This window comes from Seriola dumerili, unplaced genomic scaffold (genome assembly GCF_002260705.1).
Source record: "Seriola dumerili isolate Sdu_G_001 unplaced genomic scaffold, Sdu_1.0 BDQW01001124.1, whole genome shotgun sequence".
Lineage (NCBI taxonomy): Eukaryota > Metazoa > Chordata > Actinopteri > Carangiformes > Carangidae > Seriola > Seriola dumerili.
The window spans coordinates 3491044-3515900 of NW_019175379.1; the positions used below are offsets into that span (position 1 = coordinate 3491044).

The following is a 24857-nucleotide window of genomic DNA, read 5'->3' on the forward strand; positions in this document are numbered from 1 at the left end:
AGGGCTGAAAGTCAACCCTCACTCCGGGAGGACGTATGTTGCAGAATCTCATTTGGTTGGATGACTCTATCCTCCGTGGACACATGATAGGAATGCAAAGCACTGGCCCCATTCAACTCCTCGCACAAAACAGTCTTTCTTCCTCCTCAGTCATCCTGACCTTGCCACGACGCTTCACAATCTCCTCAATTACAGTAGGTTGGAAGAGGAGACTGATATCTTGACTTCCGCTCTGCTGCATGTAAAGCAAGCATTATTTGGCCCGTCTTCGTGTACGTTCCCCAGTGTTATCTGGGTCGACACTGTGTTTTCATTTTGTTGAACAAATAATACCTTCGGAGGAAGTCATATTTTACTGTAGGGCAGGACGGCTGCTTTAGGATGGCTTGATGTGAGTGGAATGGACATTGTGCAGGCAGCCACAGAGCTGACAGTAAGCACAAAATACATTGGACAGGCAACAGAAAAAACAAAGCCTGAAGACGGACGGATGGATGGATGGAAGTCCGATATAAGAGCATTAGACGATTGGAGTCTCATGTCATGTCTGCCATCAGATGATGGGACAATTATCATTCTCTCAATACAGCATTTTATTTCTTTTGAAGCATCTCATTAAGAGATATTTTCCTTTGCGTGTAGAGTTTGTCGAGGTTACGTTATCTACAAATCCAATATGCTACTAAGTAAAGTCACAACAGGTAGTTAGGTTCTTCCCTTCTCTTATAGAAACTTAACTTTCAGATTTTTTTTTTTTTTTGGTGTGTGTATGACTGTAATATGCAAATGAAGCAGTATCTGGTGAAATTTGCATTTGTTTGGTTTGATGGATGGGAAGGATTTAAAAGAAGAAAAAAAATAGCAGAAAACTGTCTTCATAAATATGTATTGACAAGACAGTACATAATGAGACATTTTTAAATGAACAAAAAATAGCAACTTTTCAAATGTCGGCATGCAAAAAGTTCAAGTTGTGTTGTGTTGACAGTGGCTTCCTGGAAACCAAAAGAAACAACAACAAAAAAATAATACCAGAAGAATAAACAAATTGAGAGAAAAAAACCCAAATAGGGAGAGAGAGTGTCAAGGAGTCGGACAGCTGTAGATTGGATGCACAGTGGCCGAAGGCAATTTTTTGAGTTTAAAGTTATAATTTGCGAGATGGAAGTTGTTGCTCCATCTTTTGTTGTTAAAGTGATGCCATCTGTGTGGTGTCTTCACTTCTTAGAGACCACTTATCAGTTCAACAGTGCAGCCAGTCACCCTGAGCTCTCTAATGATGGAGTTTAGAGTATGGTGCCCCTTTCTCTTTCTCTGTTCAGCTTTAGTGGGCGGTTATGGCTGCTCACAGCAACTACTGGGCACTTTCGTTCTGAACAAACCGCTGCAGGAATTGAAAAAGGGAAAGAGTTTAAATTCTGAGGGAGTTAGGAGACGGGCTAAGCTCCTTTAACAGATCTAAGCTCCTCTGAAAACTGCAAGTTTGGATGGGTCAGAAAAAGTGACAATTCACAGTCCAGAATATAAACAGAAAGACATTTCTACCAGTGCAATGTTAGTTAAAGGAAGTACAAATTAAAACAAATTAACTCTTGCATGCAACAGGGGAGTAATCCGGTTTGTAATTGTGGGGAGATTTGGGGGGATCTGACACCCTGATTAAGATTTGAACCCCCCCTCAAAAGAGGTTTATCCTACTTACCTGTAATTGTAAATATAACAATATATTTCCCATTTTCATGCCTGGATTTGTACTACGATTTCAGACACCCCTGAAGTGGATCATACCATTTCTAAACCTTGACGTTAGCTGCACATCTTGTCTGTCTACATCACTCCCATTTGCGGCTAACGTCCTCAAATCTCGTGAGCAAGTTGAGACCCAAGCAGTAGCTAACTATCTAGCTTGTTTAATACACTTTACTTTCTTAACCTTCTGAGTTTCCAAATCAGACTGTATCCCCAGATGAGCAATAACATTAGCTAGTTTCTAATCTCTGCCTTAAATTACAGTTAAGCTAAGTATTGTTAGCTAGCTGATAGCGCACCCTTTGATTTACAATGTTGACTTGATAAAATGTTATGTATTATCTAACTTTAGCAAACACCGGTTCTAGTTGTTGTAGAGATACGTTAGAAGTAGTTTAAATAGATGATTTACATCAGATTTTATTCTACAACTTCCAAATATAGACAAACTCCAACCCACACCAACTCCTTCATCATTTTTTGTTTAAAAAACTAAAAGGAGCAAGGAGCAAAAACATTCTGTCTGCATGTCTATGTGGGTTTGAACATTATTCCAGTTCTCAAATGTTAAACTGTGCAGACGCATGGGCAGCTTTGCCAGGGCTCTGTACATGAAAGTGCAACACTGGCATTTTGATTCAAATCAGGAACAATCTAATCAAAGAATTAATAAACAAGGTTACAAATCTGACCAGGCGTTCAATGCCAAATTTTGATGCAGTTTTTTTGTGTTTCATTTGCTCTTAATATGCAACGGTCACATTTTAATTTAGCACAAAAAGTGTTAAGGAAAAAATCCTGTCCTTGTTAAGATACTATACTGTGGCTAAATGTCATTCATTTTCAACATACGAGTTCAAAATGAGTGTGTTAAGTTCTGCAAACTTATCTGGCTTACACACAGAGAAATCTGTGCAGGCTAACCAATGTGAATATTTTCATGTTGTGTGTTGTTTTGTTAAACCTATGTGTAATAATCATGTTTTGTGGATCCAGTGATCTGGCCTGAGCTGGACTCATCTGTGATCGTCACATGAGGCTGCTGTGATAAGTCAAGAACAGGTTGTAGTGTAACACAGCAGCTGTGGACTCGTGGCAGTGGAAAAGCAAAGAAAGTAGATGCTTAAACTACCTTTCCGACATACTGCAGGTCTGTCCCGGTGTACTCCTCCAACAAAAAGAACTGGTTCCACATCCAACCTCGTTTGGAGCGCCTGAGTGGCACTCCGTTGGCGTCCTCCCCTGACAGTCCTGCGGACCCCCTCCGCACCCCTGTAGTCCTTCGCAGGGCCCTGAGCCCGTACCCTGGAGAGCTGAGGTGGGCCATGGCCCACAGCACCATCAATACGCAAACTTTCCTTCTATCCATGGCCACACCACCACAGCCTTCTGTCTTCCACCCCCCCCCCTCAGTGGTCTGTGTCCAGTGGTCTTTGGTCAGAGTATCGGATCAGTCCTCATGCTGTAATCTACTGAAGCAGGAACGGCTCCCCAGACTCACATAGGGTGGCAACCAGCACCTGGAACATTTACACAGAAAAACAGAGAGTCAATACTGGGAGGGGAGGCAGCAATTTGTTACTGCACAAGCTCTCGTCTTGTTTCACAACCTGTAGTCAAGACGAATTCAGTGGAGTTCAGAGCTTTTTGAAGATGCAGTAGAGTTGAAACTCAGGCAAGTCCAAGTGCAGATGGAGAGTGAAAAGACCCGAGTAATAAAAAAAACAAGACGCCTCCAGACGCTTCTCAAAAATCAATAAAGATAAAGATGTATGTTAATTTAATTTACGGCCAAAAGGTCTGAAATCATAAACATTAAAGTCAAGTCAAAAACAACACTGTACAGGAAGAATAAATATTACAGAATACTAAACATTTTCTTTACCCTTTTCTGATTTTAATGTAGGACAGCCTGACTGAATCTTATTCATCTCTTTTATGATCCCTCAAATAACTTTGCTTGCAGCCTTCAGATTTCTTGTTTACTCTTTTTATTGACAGACCTTTTTCCCTCAGGTTTGGATGTCTTGCTATCAGTTTTGGTCTCTTACTGAAGTTTTTCATTTCCTACTTCCTTTAAACATTTTAGCCCCAAACTGAGTTCAAATAAAGTACTGAAATAATTGTTAGCAGAGTCACTTATCAAAAATGTGACAAAAATTCGCTTGGATTCATCTTCTGAAACGTGACGATTTTCAGCTTTTTTCTGTTTTATGTCATTATAAATTCAAGAATTTTCATTTTGGGAGTAATAGAAAACAAGCAGTTTAAACACATTGCATCCTCCGTATCGCATCACCTTGACATTCTTTTAAAAAGCAAAGAGTTCAACCAAAAAATGATCATGAGAGACAAATTGATAATGAAAAAAATAATCATTAGTCGAGGCTCTGTTCCCATACAAACCCATCCTCACGAAACCTGTTCATTAACATCGAAATACTCAAGGAAAAAGATTTTGATTAATCAACTTCAGGTCAAACAAAAGCACAAAATGATAAAAGCAATGTGGACAGTAGGGTTGAAATCTGTAACACAGCTCTGCATGTGATTGATTTCTCTGTCACACACACACACACACTTCATACCCACACAAGCCCTGATATAAATTCATGTGCACATACATGCTGTATGTTGAATGTCAGTCATCTGACTGATTGGCAGGCTGAGTGCTGCCTAACCTGATAAATATCAGATTAGAATTTTTTACACATCAATGTATAGACTTACATCTTGTACAGCACATGTAGAGCTATTTTATCTCCATTAAGCCCCTGAATCAACATCTAATAGAGTGCACGGCTCTATGTGGAGCGGCCTGTTCTATCTTTTTAAACAATCTGTTTCGGCACACTTTGTTATCAGACCCAGCAGAATGCCAATGGAGACCCTGGGCAATGTCAACCCCAGTTTATTACCTTAAGATCAGTGTAAAGATACTGAACAAAATGACTGTTTGCAAACCACAGAGAAGGGCCCTGATGTGGGCAGCAGAATATCTTGGCTCTCCGACTCTCAATCATTTCTCCCACCCCTTCCTTTTCCTTCCGTCTCTGTCCATCTTCCTCCGAAGGCCAAAGCAGAAAGCGCTGGCAAATGTGAGAAGGAAACGGAACAAGAGGAACAACGCAGGACGGAGGTGGAGGAGGAGGAGGGGCAGGCAGAAAGAGAAAGAAGGCCGTGTATTCTGCTTTTGTTCTCATTATTCCTCACAGTCTGGGCGATATCCAGGCTGCCAGTGTTCCTCGGCTGGGGGTTTGGTAGGAGGGTTATCAGCGGGTCCGCTGGGGAGCGTCTGCAACGTTCCTCCGTATCGCACGTTCTCAGAAGGCATGGGAAAAAGGGTGGGGGCATCAGGGGGAGAGAGAGGGGAGCGCAGTCTAGCCCCAATGCATGGCAGGTCCGGGCGGCTTCCCTCACACAGTGTGTCAGGGAATGAGGAAACGATGTCTCCGGACATGAATTAAGTATCCTGGCCTGCATGCAGAAGTGCAGCCAGACAGGCTGAAGGGAGTGAGGAGGGAAATGGAGCGAGAGAAGAGGGGTGAGAGGACAGGTGGCGGCTGAGGGGAGCAGAGGCGGCAGTGGAAGCTGTCACAATACCGCAACTCTGTCTCAGAAACTAGCGCTAAGTTTAGTATCTGAAAAACTGATACAACAGAAATAAAGAAACACCATCAAGCGGTGTCATGGAACAACCGCTGAGCTTTACACAAACAGATGTCTCACCACATCGACTGGGACAGCTTTGTAGCAACTTTTGTTGCGGGGGGTTTTGATGTCGACTCTGTGTCTTTGTTGGCTCGATAAAACAAAAATACAGTAGCTGCATATTTCACTCCTGCGCCCGTCTGTCAAGCCACTTGCGGTAAAGACAGGATTCGGTTCAAAACATAATGGAGAGTTTGATAGTCAGTGTGTTTTCAGTTATTTGCCTCTGTCTGTTCCACTGGCTCATAAAGACAGTTTGACTATCTTGTTTACTTTCCCTCCGACAAAGCCATCCCAGAGTGCACCGAGGGCACAGACTCCAATGTCATGTAAAGACGCTTTTTTGACAGCGAACTATTCTTTTATCAGCAACGCTGTGTTGTAGCTACGCACGTCATAGTCCTCACGAATTCTTCAGTCCGAGAAGCTGAAAAAAGAGAATGTGATATAAACAAAACAACAACTGTCGATTCATTTTCTATCTACAGCTAACATCTAATCAATTCATCGACTGACTCTTTTTCATCATGTCATTGTTTACCTTTGTACAAGGTCCAGGTTGACTACAGATAATCTGGGTCTTTCAAAATAAAAGGAGCCACCTCAGCTGTTCAGGCTGCTTGTGTTTGATCTGTGCAGAGGATGGCAGGTCTGTGCACTGCATTGCAGGATGCTGGATGGCTTTCTGAGCAAACACGATGACGTCAAATTGTCTTCATGAACTTCTTTAAACAAATTCCAACCCCAGCGTTCGTTTACACCCTCTGGATGTGATGGTGAGGTGGAATTTCAGCATGCTGAAACACTTGCTAAAAAGTTTTTGATATCGGATGTAGTTAGCGTGATGACACTTGGGGGCAAACAGGGGGGACAGAGAGAGAGAGAGAGAGCAAACACGATGACGTCAAATAGAGAGAGAGAGAGAGAGGGAGTGAAGGAGAGGTAGGAACGTCCTGTCAGAGCAGTGTCAGCAGTCAGGCTGTGAGACTGGCCCATCCATTACGCTACCTGTCTTCCAGTGGCAGCCAAGGCATGCCCTGCTTTCCCCTTATGGAGGCAAATTGCGAGCGGTTGAAGCATCGGGGTTAGGTCCCCTCTTTCTCTTTTCCCTCGTGCGTTGCAGTTTATAGCACTCCCCCCTCTGCCCTCCCCCTCCTGCCTCCACATCCCATCCCCATCCCCCTGTCTCTGCCTACTTTGCTTGCATAGGCCCCGAGCTGATATGCATTATCGCTGGGCTTTTCGCTGAAAGCCAGTCACTTTGCATGTGTCCTCTGCCTGGCTCAGCACGGGGAGGGGTGGGGGAAAGACTCCCGGGTCAACAGTGCGTGTGCTGATGGAGGCAGGTGAAAGTGAGATGGACTGTCAGGCTTCTTAATAACACCCGTAGAGAAATAGTCTCAGACCACCATACTCTACTTTCTCTAAGCTGCAACTCTCATGGCAGAAGCGCTGTTTCCTATCCAAATTTGCAAGATGACTGGATGATTTTTTTCCCCTGCTTTCTCTCCCCCTCTCTCTAGTATTTCCCTTTTTTGTTTCCCTCCCCCCAACTCCCAGCACACTCGACTTTATGAATTTACTTAATTGACGCTGGTGAGGAGCATGTGGGACTTTGAGCTATTGATTTGCTCTAGGCTTCAGCGTGGTTGAAAATACCAGTCAGTCTCTTGGGTAGACTCATGAAGCTTTCTACCTCGCGTCCCCCAGCACTGGGAAGCCGGCCTTTTCAATGGATTTCTTCATAATGTCACTGTGGAAAGCTAATGCTTTCACTGTATGGAGGGCCCCGTCGTCCCTAAGGAGCGTTCACCCCTTGACCACATTTGTCATACCCTGGAAGCCTAGTACAGCTCCTTGCCCTGATAATTCTCTTGACAAGAGACCACGACCAGGAGTAAGTCAGCTCAAGCTTTATTTTGCTTCGTCAAAAAGTGTCACGGCCAGTTAAGAATGCTATGGTGCCACATGTAGCCCCGGTGGCTATGACAAAATGCCTGCCTCTTTACATTTGTACTGTATGAGAGTGGAGTCAAAAAGAAAAAGAAGGAGTGAGACTTAAAGGGAGTTTAAGTGTGGTTTCTTTCAACTTGGGTCTTATTTGTAATATTGGCCTTCGTTTCTGTTGGCACCAAGTTAATTACTCAGATTAATGATGGTGATAATGTGGCAACGTTGCTAAGAATAGGTCAAGAAGCACGAGCAGTTAGACAATAAGACAAGTTTTACACCACACTAAACCCAGTGTAGCCGGACTTAATTGGAAGAGAAAACAGAAGGAAGCAGTGAAATTATTACATAAATCATCTGTTGCAAGCAACCATCTAACTTCACAGACTGAAGTCCTGATTCATCAATGACCTTCTGTCCTTGTGGGCAGATTTATTACTTACTGATTATCATCAACATTCCGGGTACGCTCAGTTTCAGTTTTACTTCCAAATAAAGCTCCTTGACCCATCAGACCTTATTGTGGCAATGTGACTGTCACAATGCAAAGTTATTAAAGGTCCCATATCTTACAATGTTTTATTTGAAGTTTTGATCCATACGAAGATATATTTGTGGTTTTAAACACCAAAAACCATCTAGCAACAACACATTGATGAGCCAATAGGAAGAGAGCCTCGTTTCTGATTGGCTGACTGTTTTCTGAGTGATCGAATAAAAATATAGCAGATTTCAGGTAAACACTCCTGCGAGGTTGGACGGTAGGTCCAGGTGGGTGGGGCTTGGGGCATGGCTGAGAGCAGTGACTGCTTTGTTGTGACATCACAAAGTCACAGAAGTCCTGACGGCTCATTTTAAGGCACAGTTTCTGAATATAGGCTGTTTGCATTTCTCTGTGGACTGAGCGCTTTAATACTTTCAGAGTATTAATATAGAACCTAGACCTGCTTTATAATCAAAAAGAGACCTGGCGATCTCACTTTATACAATACGTGACCTTTGAAACTCTTGGAAATGATGGCCAAAACTACAAACCCAAGTAGAAATAAGATGGGATTTTCTTTTAAAGAAGCAGAAACTGGAGCGAGACTGTGTAACCATGACAGAGAGTGTACTTGTTCACAGCCATCTTCTACGAACACCCGTCGCTGTAGGTGATTTTTGAAAAAGAGCCACAGGTCTCGTCTTTCCCTGTTCACTTTCTCAGGGAGCACCATCGTCATAATGAAGGTGTGTAATAGAACATGACACCATAATTATATTCTCCCAGTTAAGAGGCAGTGTTTACAACAAGCACACGGCTGCCTTTATTTTCTCCCTCCCTTCGCACACTCACTCTCTCTTTGTCTCGCTCTCTCGCCTGCCCCGTCTACGCTTCATATCATGTGCCATTTAATTGCATTAAAAAAAAAAAATGCTTGATGAAAAAATGAAAAAAGTAAATTGCTTTAAATTGCCTGTCACAGATTGTGTGGAGTCACCATAGAGCAATAAGACTTGTGCATTGTGTTGGGTGCTGGGTAAGCAAGATTAATGTGTCTGCTGCCAATTTTTTCGAAAGCCCTGTGATTCCACACTCAAAGAATTGCCTGGGATAACATTTTTAATCAGAACAATTAGCTATTAAATGTATCTATTGGCTTTATCGAACACAGGACTGTGAGGATAGAGACAGGGACACAGAGAGTCACACAAATGCATTTGTCAATACATATTGGATCTGGCCAGCTAATGGCCTTTCCAGTGCACATGTGCTATTAAACACAATAGGCCTGGGTGGCATTTTAGGCTAATCTAGACTTGTGAGTGACCTCTTACAGCAGGCCTACTCCGCTTATCTTTTTTTTTTACCTTCTTCTACCTCTCCCACCTTATCTTCCTGTTTTTTTATTTTTTTATTTTTCCCTAACGAGGGGTATGAGCGACACGGCAAAGCACCCTATCGCGCCCGTTGAGCCGAAGACTTCCACAGCAACCCAGAAAGAGCCCCAGGGGTGCAATTAAAAGTGAGAGAGGAGAATGTCAGCCAGAGGGGCGAGCAAAGGGAGTGGAGAGCGGGTGAGGGAGGGAGGGGCGGGGGGGGCAGGAGGGTTGGGCACTGGTGCCACAGGTAACGTGGTCATGTTACAATCCACAGAGGACGCCCTTAAAGGCTGCTAATGCGTGGAGGTGTCAGCAGTAAGTTGTTCCACCATCTCTGCTCTCTTTGGCCTCCTCCCTTCCTCCTCCTCCTCCCCCTCCTCCCCCTCACCTCATCTCAGACTGAGTTTGTTAGAGAGGACTTAGATTCAGAGTAGGTGTCATTCACAATACATGTTGTGCTGCTCGCTGGAGAAATTTACAGCTAAATCCCAGGTGTGAATTGGGGAACCGTGCGCTCGCTCCAAATCTGGGGCTCTCCATTTGTCTTGTTGCCCATGTGGGTTAGTGGTTCACAACTGAGTTCTCAAATTACCAAAAACTGTATAAAAACAAGCCCCGTGTGTCCCTTGTCCTTGCAGCAAAATGGACACAGATGCGACCAAACGAGGGGAAAAAAATTCCCTCAGAAACCTGTCAATATATATTGATCTTTTGTTTAGCTGAGAAACACCGTCTAGACACACTGCTGCATTGTCTTGAAAATAACTTCACCCTACTCCAATATGACGTTCAGACGCGCACGCCTCACAGATTAAGGCGAGGAAATTGATCACTAAAAGGAGATTTCAGACAGATGGGGGATATTACCACAAGGGAAAATAAAACATGTCTACAGATTGAGGAGGGCAAAATCATCATCATAAAATGCGGGCGAATAAACAGCTGAAAATCCCCAGTCAAATTGCAATGCAAAGCTGAACCGAAATTCCTGACTGAATGTCAGCACTGTAGTGCAAAACACCAGGGTCCTCTAGTCGAAATTAGGATTCAACCTACAGCACTGGAATAGCACCAAGATTTAGTTAACGGTTCTCTAGCCCTGTTTCTGCTTCTAAATAGCACATTAAGTTTCACTTCTAGACGTGTTACCAACATTTCAACTTACTCTTACCTTTATCATCTGAGTTAAAGGATATTATTGGATATTTATCCACCAACTTCTATCATGCCTGAGGAAATATATAAAAAAATCCTTCAAGCAGCAGGTTTTTTTATTTACAAAAGCTACACAAAGTCTTTGATATGAAACCCTCAAATTACTGACTTAGGTGGTTAATCATCTTCCCTGATCATACATGACAGAGAGGTGACACTGTGCCTTTGACTGAATGACAGTAATCCAAACAAATTAGCTCCTACTATGCCTGTCAAAGGCAGGGGTGTGCCCACAGCATTCATCCCAGTGCACCGCTCCAGAGCTCACTGCAAACACATTACCTTGCCTCGCTGCCCAAATGCATACCAAATAACCCATATAAATCATACAATCTGGGCCAAGTCAATGAGAGCCCCCTATTTTCCCTGTTTTCTGCTTATTTCCACAGTGCCATCATTCAGCGGAGCTCGCATCACTCAGTCCGGAGCTCTCACAGCCATCATCGGAGTGGCCCAGTTTAGAACCCACAGAGGGGCTCCTGAAGTAACCCTTCCTCTAGTGCACTTGATTTTTATGTCTCCGCAGTCTGGACTAAATTGCGGGTTGCCAGCTCTCCTCGCACCGCTCCCTCCTCCAGCTCACTCCCTTTTCTTTCTCCCCGTTGTCACTTTGACAAAAACAAAGATGGGCTTCTGTGAACCTGCGCCAGTGTTTATGGCAGTGTTCGCAATCGAGCAAAACAGCAGCTGAAGAGGACCCTGTCAGCGCATTATTTTAAAGGGTGCCTCCTCTCCGAAGTCACTTCTGATTCTCTTAGTGTATTAGGGTGGCACGGATTTGCTCCGGCTCTAGTGCCAAATAATGACTTCCAGCCCTGAAATATGGTATTGAACGGTGCCATCATAAACAACAGAGTCTCTCACTTTTTAGTGAGCAGTTTCTGATTCCACTTCTCCGAATTAATTGACTAAATGGGAGCTTAAAGTCATTATCTCCCCTTGCCAGTTCTCCAGTCCTGCACTAGGGGCTAATAAATCGAGGTTTGATTTCGCTAAATGTCCTCTCGCAGATTAATAACGCCTAGTACCCTGGTGGCAAACAGATGTGGTCATCCTTGCTCGATGGCGGAACAAATGGGCACGAGACATCCTCGCAAATAAAGAGCAAAGAAATAACAGCTTACTGGCATTCATCCTGTGACACGTTAGCAGATGAGACATCCTCAGTTGTTTTGCTTTCCTGTGTGTTCACCAGAGCACATGTTTTGTCACCAGCGGCCGTGTGGTCTAACACAGCTCTCTTCTGAGGGACTGACAATGACAGCGGGGGGAGGGATGGGAGGACGGAGGAGGCTCAATGGAAGGGTCTGCCGGCTTCCTGCTTTTCCCCACTGTGGCCTTTGTGGTAATACACTGGTGGTTATGGGAGCCTCCGTCTCTATGCAAATCAGTGTTTGCTTCCCAAGTGTTTGTGTGTGCCATGTGCAGTCAAGCGCACGAGTCTGTTTTTCCGTACATTCGGCCCTGCAAAGTCTGAAGCAAAAGGCCAGAGCGGCATCAAAGTAGGAATAATACTCGCAATAAATCTGCTAATTAAAGGTTGTTGTTTCTTTATCAATAATGCTGTTTGCCTCCTAATAATATTGCCCTACCAGGATATTAGATCATGCTGCAGCCTTTGCTTTTCAATGAATAGTGCGTCTCTGGAAGTAGAAGCGCTGATTGGACTACACAAAGGTCAAACTTTGCACGGCGAATTGAAAATCAGCGAGGGAGTTGTGTTCCCACGTTTGTCTCAGCCTCCCTGTTGTGACAATTACATGAGAGGGAACGACGTGGAAGCACATTTCCATTCAGGCGTATATCGACTGTAACAGCGGGTCAGCAGCAAGACAGCTACAAACACAATTGTCACACAACACTAAATAATACATGGAGCTAAAACAAAGACATCACACACCTAAAATATGGCCCCAATAAAAGGCTGCGTGGAGAAAATGTGTTCTCTCCCCCCCCTCGACTAAGAGTAATGACCTTTCCTCGAAGCCCACCATAAAATAACACAGCGACAGTTAGGAGCACCTGTTTTTACATTATTAATAGTGGAGGCTTCACACACACTCAAAAGCTAGAGAGTGGCTTTCAACTGTTCTTAAATTGGACCAAAAAAAAAATAAAAAATCTAAAACTGCACCCAACTAAAACCACTGAGGCATTGGAGTGTTAAGAAAGCCATTTGTCACAGGCAGGACTTCTGCCAGGGTATCAGCCCGGCCTTGGGATAAAAAACAAATGGAAATAATATGAATCGTATGAATACCATTCAAGAATAAGCCACGCAATTTGTAATGGCACCTGAATTCAAATGTATCGTATGAATGCGTATTTTGTTAGCGATGCTCCTTGAGAAATTAAAGGGGGGAGGGGGGGGGATTAGCTGGCTTTTCGTTTCTTGTGCTACATTTTGAATAGGTCCTGAAGTGTTGCTGCTAAAATCTCCACAGTTCTCAATCCAGTCACGTCAAAAGGGATTCAAGTGTCCTCTGAGATGAACAACAGACGGCCATGATCTCCTCTGACCTTAACTGTGACTCATGTTTATTTACCTCAGCTAGTTATCCCTGAGGGACGGCTGCCTCATCACTGAAATGAGCACTGTGATGGGTGGTTTTTTTATTGCCACTCCTGGGAATGGACAACCCTAATGAACAAAGAAGCCTGATTGATCCAAGTTAGCATTTGATTCCAGAGCACTGCAGAGACACACGATTCAATACGCTGGCATGCCGGTGGAGCACCCCTTGAACTTTGCTGTACACACATCTTTAATCACACTCACCTTTTCTCATGGCTGGTGCGACTTCCAGCTTATTTGTAATTACCAAGCTCCTCGGGAGGGTTGGCTCAACAACAGGCCCCGGCCATAGGTCACGGAGAGACACTGTAGCTGGCCATATGGGCTCCGGGCCCGGGGGCAGAGAGTGGGTGGACGCCGGCGGTGGCAACGGGAAGGTACCAGAATGGTCAGAGCAGGAGATTGAATTATTCGGAGACAGGAGACAGCCTTATCGAGCCGCGGCCACATTGCACTGACGTTTGCACCCCAGTTTCTATTTCCCATTTCACACCTGGACTATTGCCAGATAGGATATGTTCAGCCGCCTCGTTTTACCCCCAGATTCACAATCGCCAGCCACCAGTCAAAAGAGGGTATAGTGTGTTATCTATCACCACCTTACCACCCGCGGCACCCTCCCCTCTATCCCCAAACCTTCTCCTGTTTCCCCCCCTCCCTTCCCTGTTGTCACCAGCGCGGCAACAGCCATGGTGTTATTACAGATAAACAATCAATACTGCATTAACGTGTCCACGGAGGCTACCTGGAGTTAAACAGGCAGACGAGGAAAATAATTCAACCCAATGTCATGGGTGGACTTCAGGCAACTAATCTTGCTCATGCTCATGAACTGGCAAACCATACATACACACACATACATATATATAACTATATATATATATATATATATATATATATACCTTGAAAATTCAGGCCACTTTCTTTCATTATCCTCAGCCATCATTTCTTTGTGTTTGAGGTCACCAGATACATTTCTTTTCCTTCCTCTCCTCACTGGTCACAGAATGAAACCCCGCTGCATTATAGAAGTAATACCCTACTTTATAGCAAAGGTGACCATGGATATTGGAGAGCAGGGACCCATACGATCGATTTGGAGCGAGGAATGGAAATTTTAACATGATTCCCAGCCAGGCATTTTAACTCAGAAGTATTGGACCCACTCTTTTGATGACTGCTTCCAACCCGACTTACTACTCCATTTCAAAATTCTGATGACGTCTTTATTTAAGGAAAGGCCAGTTGAGGGAGGCAAGCCATGGTGCCCTGCTGATGGCTGTGTGGTCCTGTTGCTCTTTGCAAAGCTTGCATGCAGCACATTTGCATCCACATTCCCAACGCTGCCATTGAAACAAAAAAAAAGAAAAAAAAGGAGGCTTTTTGTTCTGAACCTCTGTGAAAAAATGAAAACAAAGGCGTTCTTATGAGGAGACTCAACAAATAGACCCTGCCTCTCCCTCTCCCAGACTGGAATTAAATACTCTTCATTCCATCCTCATTCATGAGCCCCCGCACCCACAACCCTACCACCGTATGGGGGTATGAAATACTTTGCACACATACACACACAAAATAAAGGAGTTGGACTTGGCTGAATGATTGCGGAGACTGTTTACTAATACTGCTGCTCACTCTGCTTTATTACAGAGTGCCAGGCTTTCCATTACTGCAAAGGGAGAGAGAAGGGGGGGGGGCAGAGGAGGTGGGAGCGGACAGAACAGAGAGGAGAGAGGGAGAGAGACTGCCAACATCAGATTAAAAGAAGGAAGAAAAAAAAAAAAAGAATGGCTCAGTTGATTTACACCTTCATTACTCTCCCCTAACTCTGCTTATTGCAAATCATGATGCTGCTTTATGAGCTGAATCCTCTATTACGACAAGGCCGGGAAGACAGTGCTTTAGTCCATAAAGCAACCGTACAGTAACCGCCACCCGCCAGCACCCGACCCACTCATCCTACCACCCAGCTGCCAGAGGGGAAAGGAAGCAAGACAGAGACCGAGTCGCTACCGAAACTTGTTCCAGTGCACGAACCCTGAGCTCGCTCGCTGTCCCTTTCCTGGCCTCGCGCCCGTGGACAACACACCCAGATTTCTCCGAGCAAGATGCCAAGGAAGTATGACTTAGTGAGTGCAAAGCTCTGCGGCTACACTGGGAGAGGAACACACAGCGAGTGTTTAATGTTAAGTGAGCTGTGCCATATTTAAGTCAACAAACATGTAGGCCACTGGAGGTGTGTGTTTACCACCTCCCCACCACTGAGCGAGGAGGTGCTGCTGACGCGTTTACTCAAGGAGCTTTTGGGGGTGGGGGGTGGGGATTTAGATAGACACCAGAATGTATCTTTTTACTTCCTGTTTATTGAATGAAAGGGAGGTCTTTGGAGCACGTTTGCTCTTTTTCTTGCAATGATTGAATTTGTTTGTGTGAGTGTGTGTGTGTGTGTGTGTGTGTCTGTATGTGGCGACCGAGTCGGAGAAGAAAACGGGGAAGGGAGGCGGGTGCAGGACCTAATAAATCAGCAGATAGGTTGAGGTGTGTAGGTGAGTGTGGGTGTCAGTGTGCTGATGTAAACAGGGCGCGGGTGCATGAGACACACTGGATGAAGGTTTGTTATGTGTATGTAACGCGCTGCTCCGGCCTGGCCTGTCTGACTCCCATCTGGAACAAGGTTGACAGAAAAGTTGACAGATGCTTCACCAACGTCCATTATTTATGAGACTGAGGAGATCCACACTGCATTTCACAAGTGTCTGCCTCTGCTACTGTAGGTCGAGTTCTGACATTGTATTCTGTGTGTGTCCACGCATGCACACACACACACACACACACACACACACACACACACACACACACACACACACACACATCCACTTGCTTCCTAGTGTTTGTGTGGGAAGCTGATGAGTGGGTTGCTGAATGTACAGGTGCACCTTTTCTTTCTTTTTTTTTTGCAGATTTGCTCAACTGCACGAGAGTGTGCTTACGTATATTTGTGTTTGCACATTCACTCTAGTGTATGCCAGACCCAAGTAACCACTTCACCTGCTTCTGTGAGTCTAACCCTTGACCTCTGGAGTGTCACTAAATCCCTGCTAGACAGGCAGCCCTTCAGCTCCTGCATGGAGGACCAGCAGAATCCAGCTCTCTTAAAACCCACTTAGAGGCTTACAGCTGGGAGGCCCGACCATCGGATTGAATTAAGGCTATGATTAATTGAATCTAGTGGTGAGTAACTTGAGTGACTGATGTCTCGCAGGACCAAAGGTCTAGACACAATGCTTCAGAATAAAGCTATATTCATTCATTCAGTGACATCACAGGCAGTTTCAGAGTGCCTCAGGCATGGATGGTTGCCTTTAATATTATTGCTTGGAGTGCTGCTTTAAGCCTAATACCACCAGCAGCACTGCTGCAGCTACTAAGAGCGCCAGTGTTAATGAGAGGCACAATATAATTAATACAAATGGAATGTTTAATGCAATTTTTCCATTTCAAAGAAATTCCCCTGGCATTTTTCCCAGCAACGAATTCAACTCTCTTGCATTGTCCTCAGGCAAACAATAACCCAAGTTTGGCATCGCCTTCATTAGATCAAACTCAATTATTGCAGAGCACTTGCAGCTCCTTGAGCACAGGTTTGTGTTCTGAGGCTGCCTGCTTTAGCAACTTGAAGGTCCTCTGGCAGGTCCTGCCCCATTTGTCTTTGACGGACAGCTACGTCAAACAGTAATTGGAGGCCTTTGAGACCTGTACACATCCGTTGTCAGTTATTCATGTCCAAGCACAGTGTTCAGCTGTGAGGGGTCTCAAAGAATGACCTTTTCTCAAAGGGGACGGGTTTCCCCTTCTGTCTGAGAGACACCCTGGCTATTATTCAGCCCAATACAGTGGAGCACTGTTATAACTGCATGTCCCATGTTGCTGCAGAAAGCTCGTATTGTGTCCGTCCCAGAGGACTATATGGTCCCTGACTGCTACGTGCGCTTTGATTCGGCAGGTAGTTTGTGTGGAAGTCTTTCTATTTCTCCTCATTCACAATGAACCATCCTAATGTTTTGAGAGGTAGCAGAACAATAGCGGAAACCTCTCTTTTTCACTCCGGGGAGAGAAAGTAAACAGGACCTTTGCTGATGTGTTTGCCTGTTCATTCACAGCACCTCGGAATACGGCTTGCACATTGTATCTCTATGGAAAAAAAAAATGAAAAGAAAAAACTCACAAAGGCATTCTGCAGGACAATAGCGCAGCGGAGGAAACAGGCACACAATGGAGTCCAGATATCATTCACAACATAGACAGGAGACCATTATCCACAGAAGGAGGGGCCCATCTGAAGGTGACAGGTTTGGGAGACAGAGGAATTGTGCGCAAGGTGCTGCCACCAGGATAACAGCCTCCCTGAAGCCTAACCTATAAGGACAGGTTTTTGTAGCGCCACTGCCCGCTGGGTTGAGGTGTTACACGTCATCTGCAATAACCTGGGTCATTACTCCTGGAGGCTGTTAGAGGGGAAAATCACATCACTCTGCTTTCACCGCTGCCAAGAAAAACTGACACGCTAAAAGTCACACAAAGACACAACTCGATATGCACACGCACGCACAAAGGCCCTCAAACGGCCTCACTGTCACCGTGTCTCGCAAAAAAAAACAACAACACACACACACACACACACATACATAATTACACACCCGCAATCTATCACATACTGTCAGTGGTGTCTGGGGGGTTAACATACCAAGTGGCATCCCAACAGCGTCCCACCAGCCAGTGTTGCCTGAAGCTGACAGCTCTAGCTGCGGCTGCCTTGCAGGAGTAAAGTAAGCATCATTATCGCCTTCTCTCGCCATACCTCTCTCTACTTGGAACAAGCGTAACGCTCTTTCAAAGTCTCCCTTCTTTTATCCACCACCCGACCCTTTCCCTTCACTGCCTTCTGTCTTCATTGTACTCCAGTCAGGCGCTAATGCTCCTTGTCCTGTGGCTGGACTCTCTGATCTCCTATTACCCTCTCGTCATCCGACAGTCAATATTATCCCCCTCCTCGTTCCTCAACCAATCCTCCCCTATCCTACCTTTTGCTTTCACAAAAGTCTCAAAAGTCAGACAGACAATGTTGCCACCCCCACCCTCCTCCACCCACTCTTTCCACTCCTTCATTCACTTGCTCATCTTCCATACTCTTATTAACTGGCTGTCATGTTCTGCAGCCTTCCCCCAGACAGTGTTTAGCGTTCCTCAGTCCACTTACTGCAGCCGGAGTTAAGCCTCTGGGCTTTGCACAGACAGGAATCCAACTAGAGGGGAAAGGCAGGACCTGCGGACATGATCTGTCTGCTGCACTCACTCACACTCTTCCTCCTGCACCAGCTACCTCAAGGCAGGGCTGGAGAACACGCATCACACAAGACCAGTGGGTTTCTTTTTACTTTATTGTAGGACAGTAGCAGGTGAGCAGATTAGGAACATTTAAGAATTATACTTTTTTTTTTCCAAAAGTGAAAAATGTGGAAATCAGTATTTCCCATCTCGAAAGTCACAATGAACTGAATTTTTTTTTTCCCCCTATCATTATGATATAATTATTATCATTTTACCAGTTTTACTAGTGCAATATAACAAAGTTTTTTCATTGTAAACTAAAGACCATCTTGCAATGGGATCACTCCATCCACAACACCTGTAAACAAGGTGACATTCCAAACCATAACCCATGAGTGGTTATTACTATTACATGAGTACTCAGTAGATATTACTACACTGATTCATGACTACTCGGTACTCATGGGTCGGACCACACCCATCTTCAAACTCAGCCTTCATCATGATCTCACACTGGACTACACACCTGTAAAGTTTTGTGACTGTATCTTGGACAGTGTGACACTATCATGCTGCCCACAGACGGACAGACAGACACATAAACACCTGCCAAAGTACCGCCAAACCTCCTCTGTGGTAGTTCTCACTACAGCAGGTGTGTCCAAGACCACATTTTGTCACACAAAGACTGAGGGTGAAAATAACACCAACCCTGCTGGTGTGGCTGCTAATCAGTGGGTACATTTTTAACTCTGCCAAGGAAGTTGTACTGTCACCTTTTTTTTGCTCGGACGGGGGCGGCTTTGATGGAATCTCATGAACAAATTTCCATGAAATTTGGTGGACAGATCAGCCTCGAGCCAAGGAACAGTTGATTAGATTTTGATAGTGATCTGGATCTGTGATTTCCACTATTAGATGATTATTGTTTCTCCCCCCCCCCCCCACCCCCCCCCCCCCCCCCCCCCCCCCCCACACACACACACACACACATATTGGATGTAGAGATTTAATTCCAAATCCAATCCAAAGCCTAACGGCATGCTCGCAGGGTCAAGAAATCGATTTCACCTCAAATTTAAGCAAGAGGGAATGTTCTGCGTCCTTGAACGTGGCTTCCTTCCTTCTTGTTGCTCAAATTTTAGACAGCACCACAACAGAATGCAACTCCCAGGCACAACTGGGCTTTGTGTGGTAGCTACAATACTGGATTTGTCATCTGCCCCCTCCTTCTTCACCTTCCTCTTCCCAGGGCAAATGGTGTAAGAAATGAGACGTGGCTGGTGGATAGACTTTCATGCCCCTGCTTTACCAGTGTCATTTCCGCAACTCTGAAATTGTGCCATGGTCTACAGGGCTTTGTTGTAAATCACTATCTCCCACTGTCAGACTGCAGTCTGCTGCACACTGTGGATGCCTGGCTTTCTGCTGCCTCCTGGGTGACTAATATATCTTGTTAAATTGTGCTGAGAAGCGTGCGGAGAACTGTACACCTTCCTTCTTTGTGCTATGTTTGTTTACTTGCATTTGTGCCTGCGTCCGTGCATGTTTGTGTGTGTGTGTGTGTGTTTGCGTGTGCCTACTTCAAAATGTGTGTCTGAATAGGTAGGTGGGGATGTTGCTTTCGCAAATATGTTCGCTAAACTCCACAAGTCTGTCAGGCTTTGTTGGTAATTCAGCTAGATTGCTATTCGGCCAGCTTCCGCTCACCGCCACTACAGTATCGGAGTTGTGAAGCTATCTCTCAGCCACTTCATAATTAGAAAAGCTGTGGAGCCAAGCCACGGTTTGAGGGGGAAGAGGGAGAAAAAAGCTGTTGGCAGACTATATTATTCAACATTGGCAGCAATTTACTCTGTTTCCCACCCCAAAGACATGAATCTAAGTGATTTCATAGTCACATCCATCCTTGTGTGCCATACTGTATAAAGCTGGACTCTTCTCTTATCACCAGCTCTTAAGCCATGCACTGTATACTATCAGCTTCATCCAGCACTGTACATACAACACAGCACACACGCACCGTATCTCTGTGCAACCACTTTGAAAATAGATTTATGAGTATATTTCTGTGTAATTGGCGTTCTCCTGCACAAAGCAGGGAGAGATAATTACCCATTGTTAAGTGAGGTGTAAAATGTCTGATCCATGTGTATTTATCTTCTCAGCACACATAGAGCAAAATAGGCCTTTTTGGGGGGGATTTAAGCAGACTCCACAGTGAACGTTCTACTCTCATGGCCACCGTCCAGCTCTCAAATCCCTTTTGCTGAAACCTGTCGAGAAACAGCCTTGCCGTGGCTTAACTGTATCCCGTCTAATTCTAACGTCTTTCTTAGTCATAGAAAATTCAATCTGTGACTCAGGTTGACCTTCAGAGGGAAGGTGACGGCAGCCCCTGCCAATAAGTAGATTTAACAGACGTCAAAATTCCTGCATCGGTGAGAAATACATCCTGCTTTATTTTAGTCTCCGTGCAGTTACAGTTCTGACTGCTCTGTAAATAGCCGTCTCTGAAGGGAATCTGTCTCATTAGCAAGGAGCAGTTATTAAGTTGCCATTTTGCCTGCAGGAAATTTGCTCGAGTGGTCACAAGAAGCCTCGAGAAATACAAAATAACAAAATCAAATCCGCCATTCTTCTTGAAGTGACTAAAGAAGCCAGTCCTGTACAGCAGGGGGCGTTGTTCTGGGATAAGAAAGAGAAAAGAAAAGAAAAGAAAAGAAAAGAAAAGAAAAGAAAAGAAAAGAGAGAAACCCACTTGGCTGGCACTGAAAGTAGCATCTCCAGATAAATATTTGGCACAAGGAAATCTTCAGAGGAATCCCGGAGCACTCGCAGTACAAACAACGTCATGATTTATTATCACATCATACAGACCGTGACTAATGCACTCAAACAATCAAGGTGCATCTAGTGAACTACGATGCCCAGGGGTGCTCCCTGCCACTGACTTCAAACATTTGTAAGCCAAGCACACACACATTAGAGCCGCTCGCTGCTACGCACGCGAGCTCAACAAATGTCCGCAAGTGTCCAAACACACAGGGAAGAGGGAAGAAGGCCGTGAACGTCCCCATAGGGGGATGGCGGGAGTGTGTGTTAGCACACACAGCAGCCACTGGGAAATGATTTTTATTAGTTCCAGATGCCGCCATGCAGAGGACTCAAAACATTCAATATTATGAGCAGGACACATCAAAAATGATGCTGCCCATCTGGAGCACAAATAATGTAATCAGCTCGGGTCACCGGTCATCATCGTCTGGCCGTCGGGTAAACCCACCATCATGTGACGTCACCACTCACGGGGACAGGCTGGAGCCGGCCGGCAGATTGAGACTGGAGCTTTTTGGAATATCCCCTAAGCCCGCTGTGTATGACCAACAGAGTGAAGATATTTGGGAGAAGAGAGAGATGAAATGTGAGGGACTGTCTATTGTAATCTGAGCTCTGGTTCAAAAAATGCAGATGGCTCTGATGTGTCTACTCCCCTGCCTGTCAAATCAGTTCTGCAACATTACTTTTAACATCTTCATACAAAGCACTCGTACACCTCGGATCACAAACACATATACACTTTGTACTGTATGTTCCCTACACACATGCACGCACACACACACACACACACACACACACACACACACACACACACACACACACAGGAACTCTATTTGCAGAGCCTTTAAATATTCAGTACCTGCCGTGTTTTCTGTATGACTTTGATCAGTCACAGATTCTACCCTGTCCCTTTCATCTCTGAACTTCAAACCAGCGTATGAACAACCTGGACCACAAAACCTGTTCTGGTTCAGATGATCTTCTCCTTTCACCACACTGCTCTCTACCATTGGAAAAACAAGCTGGAAGTTGTTCCAATAGAGAAAAAAGAAGAAAAAAAAAGAAAAGAAAGACAAGCAGTGAAGTTAACCTAATCTTTAAAAATGCAACGCTTCTTTTTCAGAACCTACATCATTGCCCAATCTCCCCTTCATAAGCACAAGTCCTTGTTTGTAATTTAAAAAAGTATGTGTGCAGAGGAGTGATTATTGTGGAATATTCCCCGGGTAGTTTGACAACTCCCCCAAACAAGTTCTTGGCCGCCTTCAGGCATATTACCTCAGGCTCACACTGAGCCAGCGCACTAACTAACATGGAGCAATCTGCAGGCAACAGGAAGGACAGTAAAACTTTGCAAAGCACTAGATTCAATTTTCAGGATTGCACAGGTTTTCTGTTAAGACTCACTCCACCCCCCCCCCCCCCCCCCGTTTTTATTTTTATTTTTTTGCTGTCAATACCTGTAACTTTTGAGCAAAGAAGCCAAGTTAATTCTTTTATAGGCCTTCCTGCATTATTCAGCAGGTCCATTAAATATTCACAGGCACATCACTGATATCATCTTGTTGTCAATAACGCTGGAGGACATGTTGTTTTAGAAAACTTGAGTCAACTCCAGGGGTGCTCACTCCCCCTATAAAAAAAATTAAAAAAAAAAAAAAGGAGGAGGAAAAAAGCAGGCCCTTTCAGTTGATCTCTACAAAAAGAAAAGGCAGTAGAGCATCACTGTGCCACTGCAGGCAACCACAGATAGACAGTCATCCGCCTTTATCAGAGCATGCTGTCCCACCTGCATCGATTCGCATCCCGTGGATTTGCCACTGGCTGCAGCAAGATCATCGGTGGAGGGAGGGAGGGAAAGAGAGAGGGAGCTAAGGGGGAGGTGGGGTGGAGGATCAGCTTATGGACGTTATGGAAAGGCCTGAAGTTTCAAACGTTACAAAAAAAATAAGGCGGAAAAAGGTGCGTTCAAAGCCCAGGCCTGGATGCCATGCCATATCATGCCATGCCATGCCCGCCTCACTTCAGCTCGGCGGGGGTAAACGCACCTACTGCGTCTTGCAGGACCCCTGTGTGTGTGTGTGTGTGTGTGTGTGTGTGTGTGTGTGTGTGTGTGTGTGTGTGTGTGTGTGTGTGTTGTGTGAGGAGGGGGACACGTTTCCTTCCGAGAAAACGAACGAGAACTACGCACAGAGACATATCACGAAAATACAAAAGTTGAAGAAGCAGCCGGCCATCGTCTGACCCGCGCTGTAAACGGAACGAACGGGCTGCTAATGTGAATACAAATAAGTTCCGATTCAAACTCATTTCCAATTCAAAGCCCGAAGTTATTTCACCAATTAGTCCACAACAGATATGGATTTCTTTTTTTTTTTTTTGCTCCGCTCACTCATTTAATTAGAATATACAGAAGCCCGTATCAAAGCGACACAACTGTTTCGCATTAGTCATTAGTGTGTGTGAGTGAGCAGCCCTAGATAACCCGGCTCGGACAAAATCATGATAGGCTACAAACGCCGCAGAAGTAACTGGCGAAATGTACCACACAAAACGAGCCCGTTTCCACAGCCCGATAGAAGTTGTAAGCAAAAGCCCCGCTCACCTGATAATGAAGTTTATTCTGGGAGGAAATTTTTCCCGGGGGTTTGTGAAAGGCGCACGCCGGAGCCAAGTGTATCCGTTCACTGCAGATTTTTTTTTGTTGCCCGTTGTGTTCCACCTCAACTGCGCGTCTCAGTCGCGCTGCATCACTTCTCGCTGTGGATGTCAGGGAGGCTGAGAGGCTGAGGGGACTCAACCCTCCCATTGGCTGCCATTCACAAGTCCCCAGCAGAACACGGCAAAAAAAGGAGAAGGGGAGGAAGAGAGAGAGAGAGTGAGAGAGAGAGAGAAAAAACACGAACGACAAAAACAAAAGGAGAATGGAAGAACGGGAGATTAGAGCTGTGGTGGGGCTGCGTTTCACTTCAGTAATAGGAGCTAGCCTATATGTTTTTATACGTGCGCTTATATATATATATATATATATATATATTTATATATTTGCATAATCCCTGATTAATAGTTGCAAAGTCAGAGGTTGAGTGTGGGTTTGAATCAATCAATACATGGTTATTTTTGTAAAAGCCTCCAGTTAGACTCGCTACTTCCTATAAAACCTTGTAAGCCATAGATCATGTAATATTACAATGGCCAATTAAATTTGGGCGGCCCTGTATGAAGTAAATGAATAAATGCACCAGCAGCTACCATGCCAGCACAAATTAGCATGTGTTTCATACTGTCATGTTAACACTACAGCTCTACTGCTGTTTTCTAATAATGATCATTTCCTCACAAGGTTCCATGCTCATGATATCCTTGCTTTTTTTTCCTCTCTTTTGTGCATCCAACAAAGACTTGCACACTTACTTCAGATGAACTTGAACAAAAGTGATCAATTCTATGAATTAAATAAATGACACAGCTGCTGCAGTTACTAGTAGTACTGCACTTCTACTGTTGTTAACAGCCTGACATTGCTGCTTTTATTATGCTACTCCAGCTAATACATCCTTCTGTTTCTGCTGCTAATGCTATTAGCATACATAGTATAGTAGTAGCCTAGCACCTGCAGCAAATT

General features: G+C 44.8%; 1 protein-coding gene across 1 annotated transcript in view; it reads right to left on the bottom strand.

Moving 5' to 3' along the window:
- The window catches only part of cdh6 (cadherin 6), a 66092-nt gene extending 42122 nt beyond the window's left edge, over window positions 1-23970 (bottom strand). Inside the window, exons 1-2 of the mRNA XM_022767216.1 lie at window positions 23838-23970; window positions 2882-3269 (exon numbers count right to left, since the gene is read on the bottom strand). Coding sequence (XP_022622937.1) covers window positions 2882-3118 — 237 coding nt within the window. The 5' untranslated portion in view covers window positions 3119-3269; window positions 23838-23970. The remainder of the gene's footprint in view (window positions 1-2881; window positions 3270-23837) is intronic.
- Between the last annotated feature and the right edge of the window lie 887 nt (window positions 23971-24857).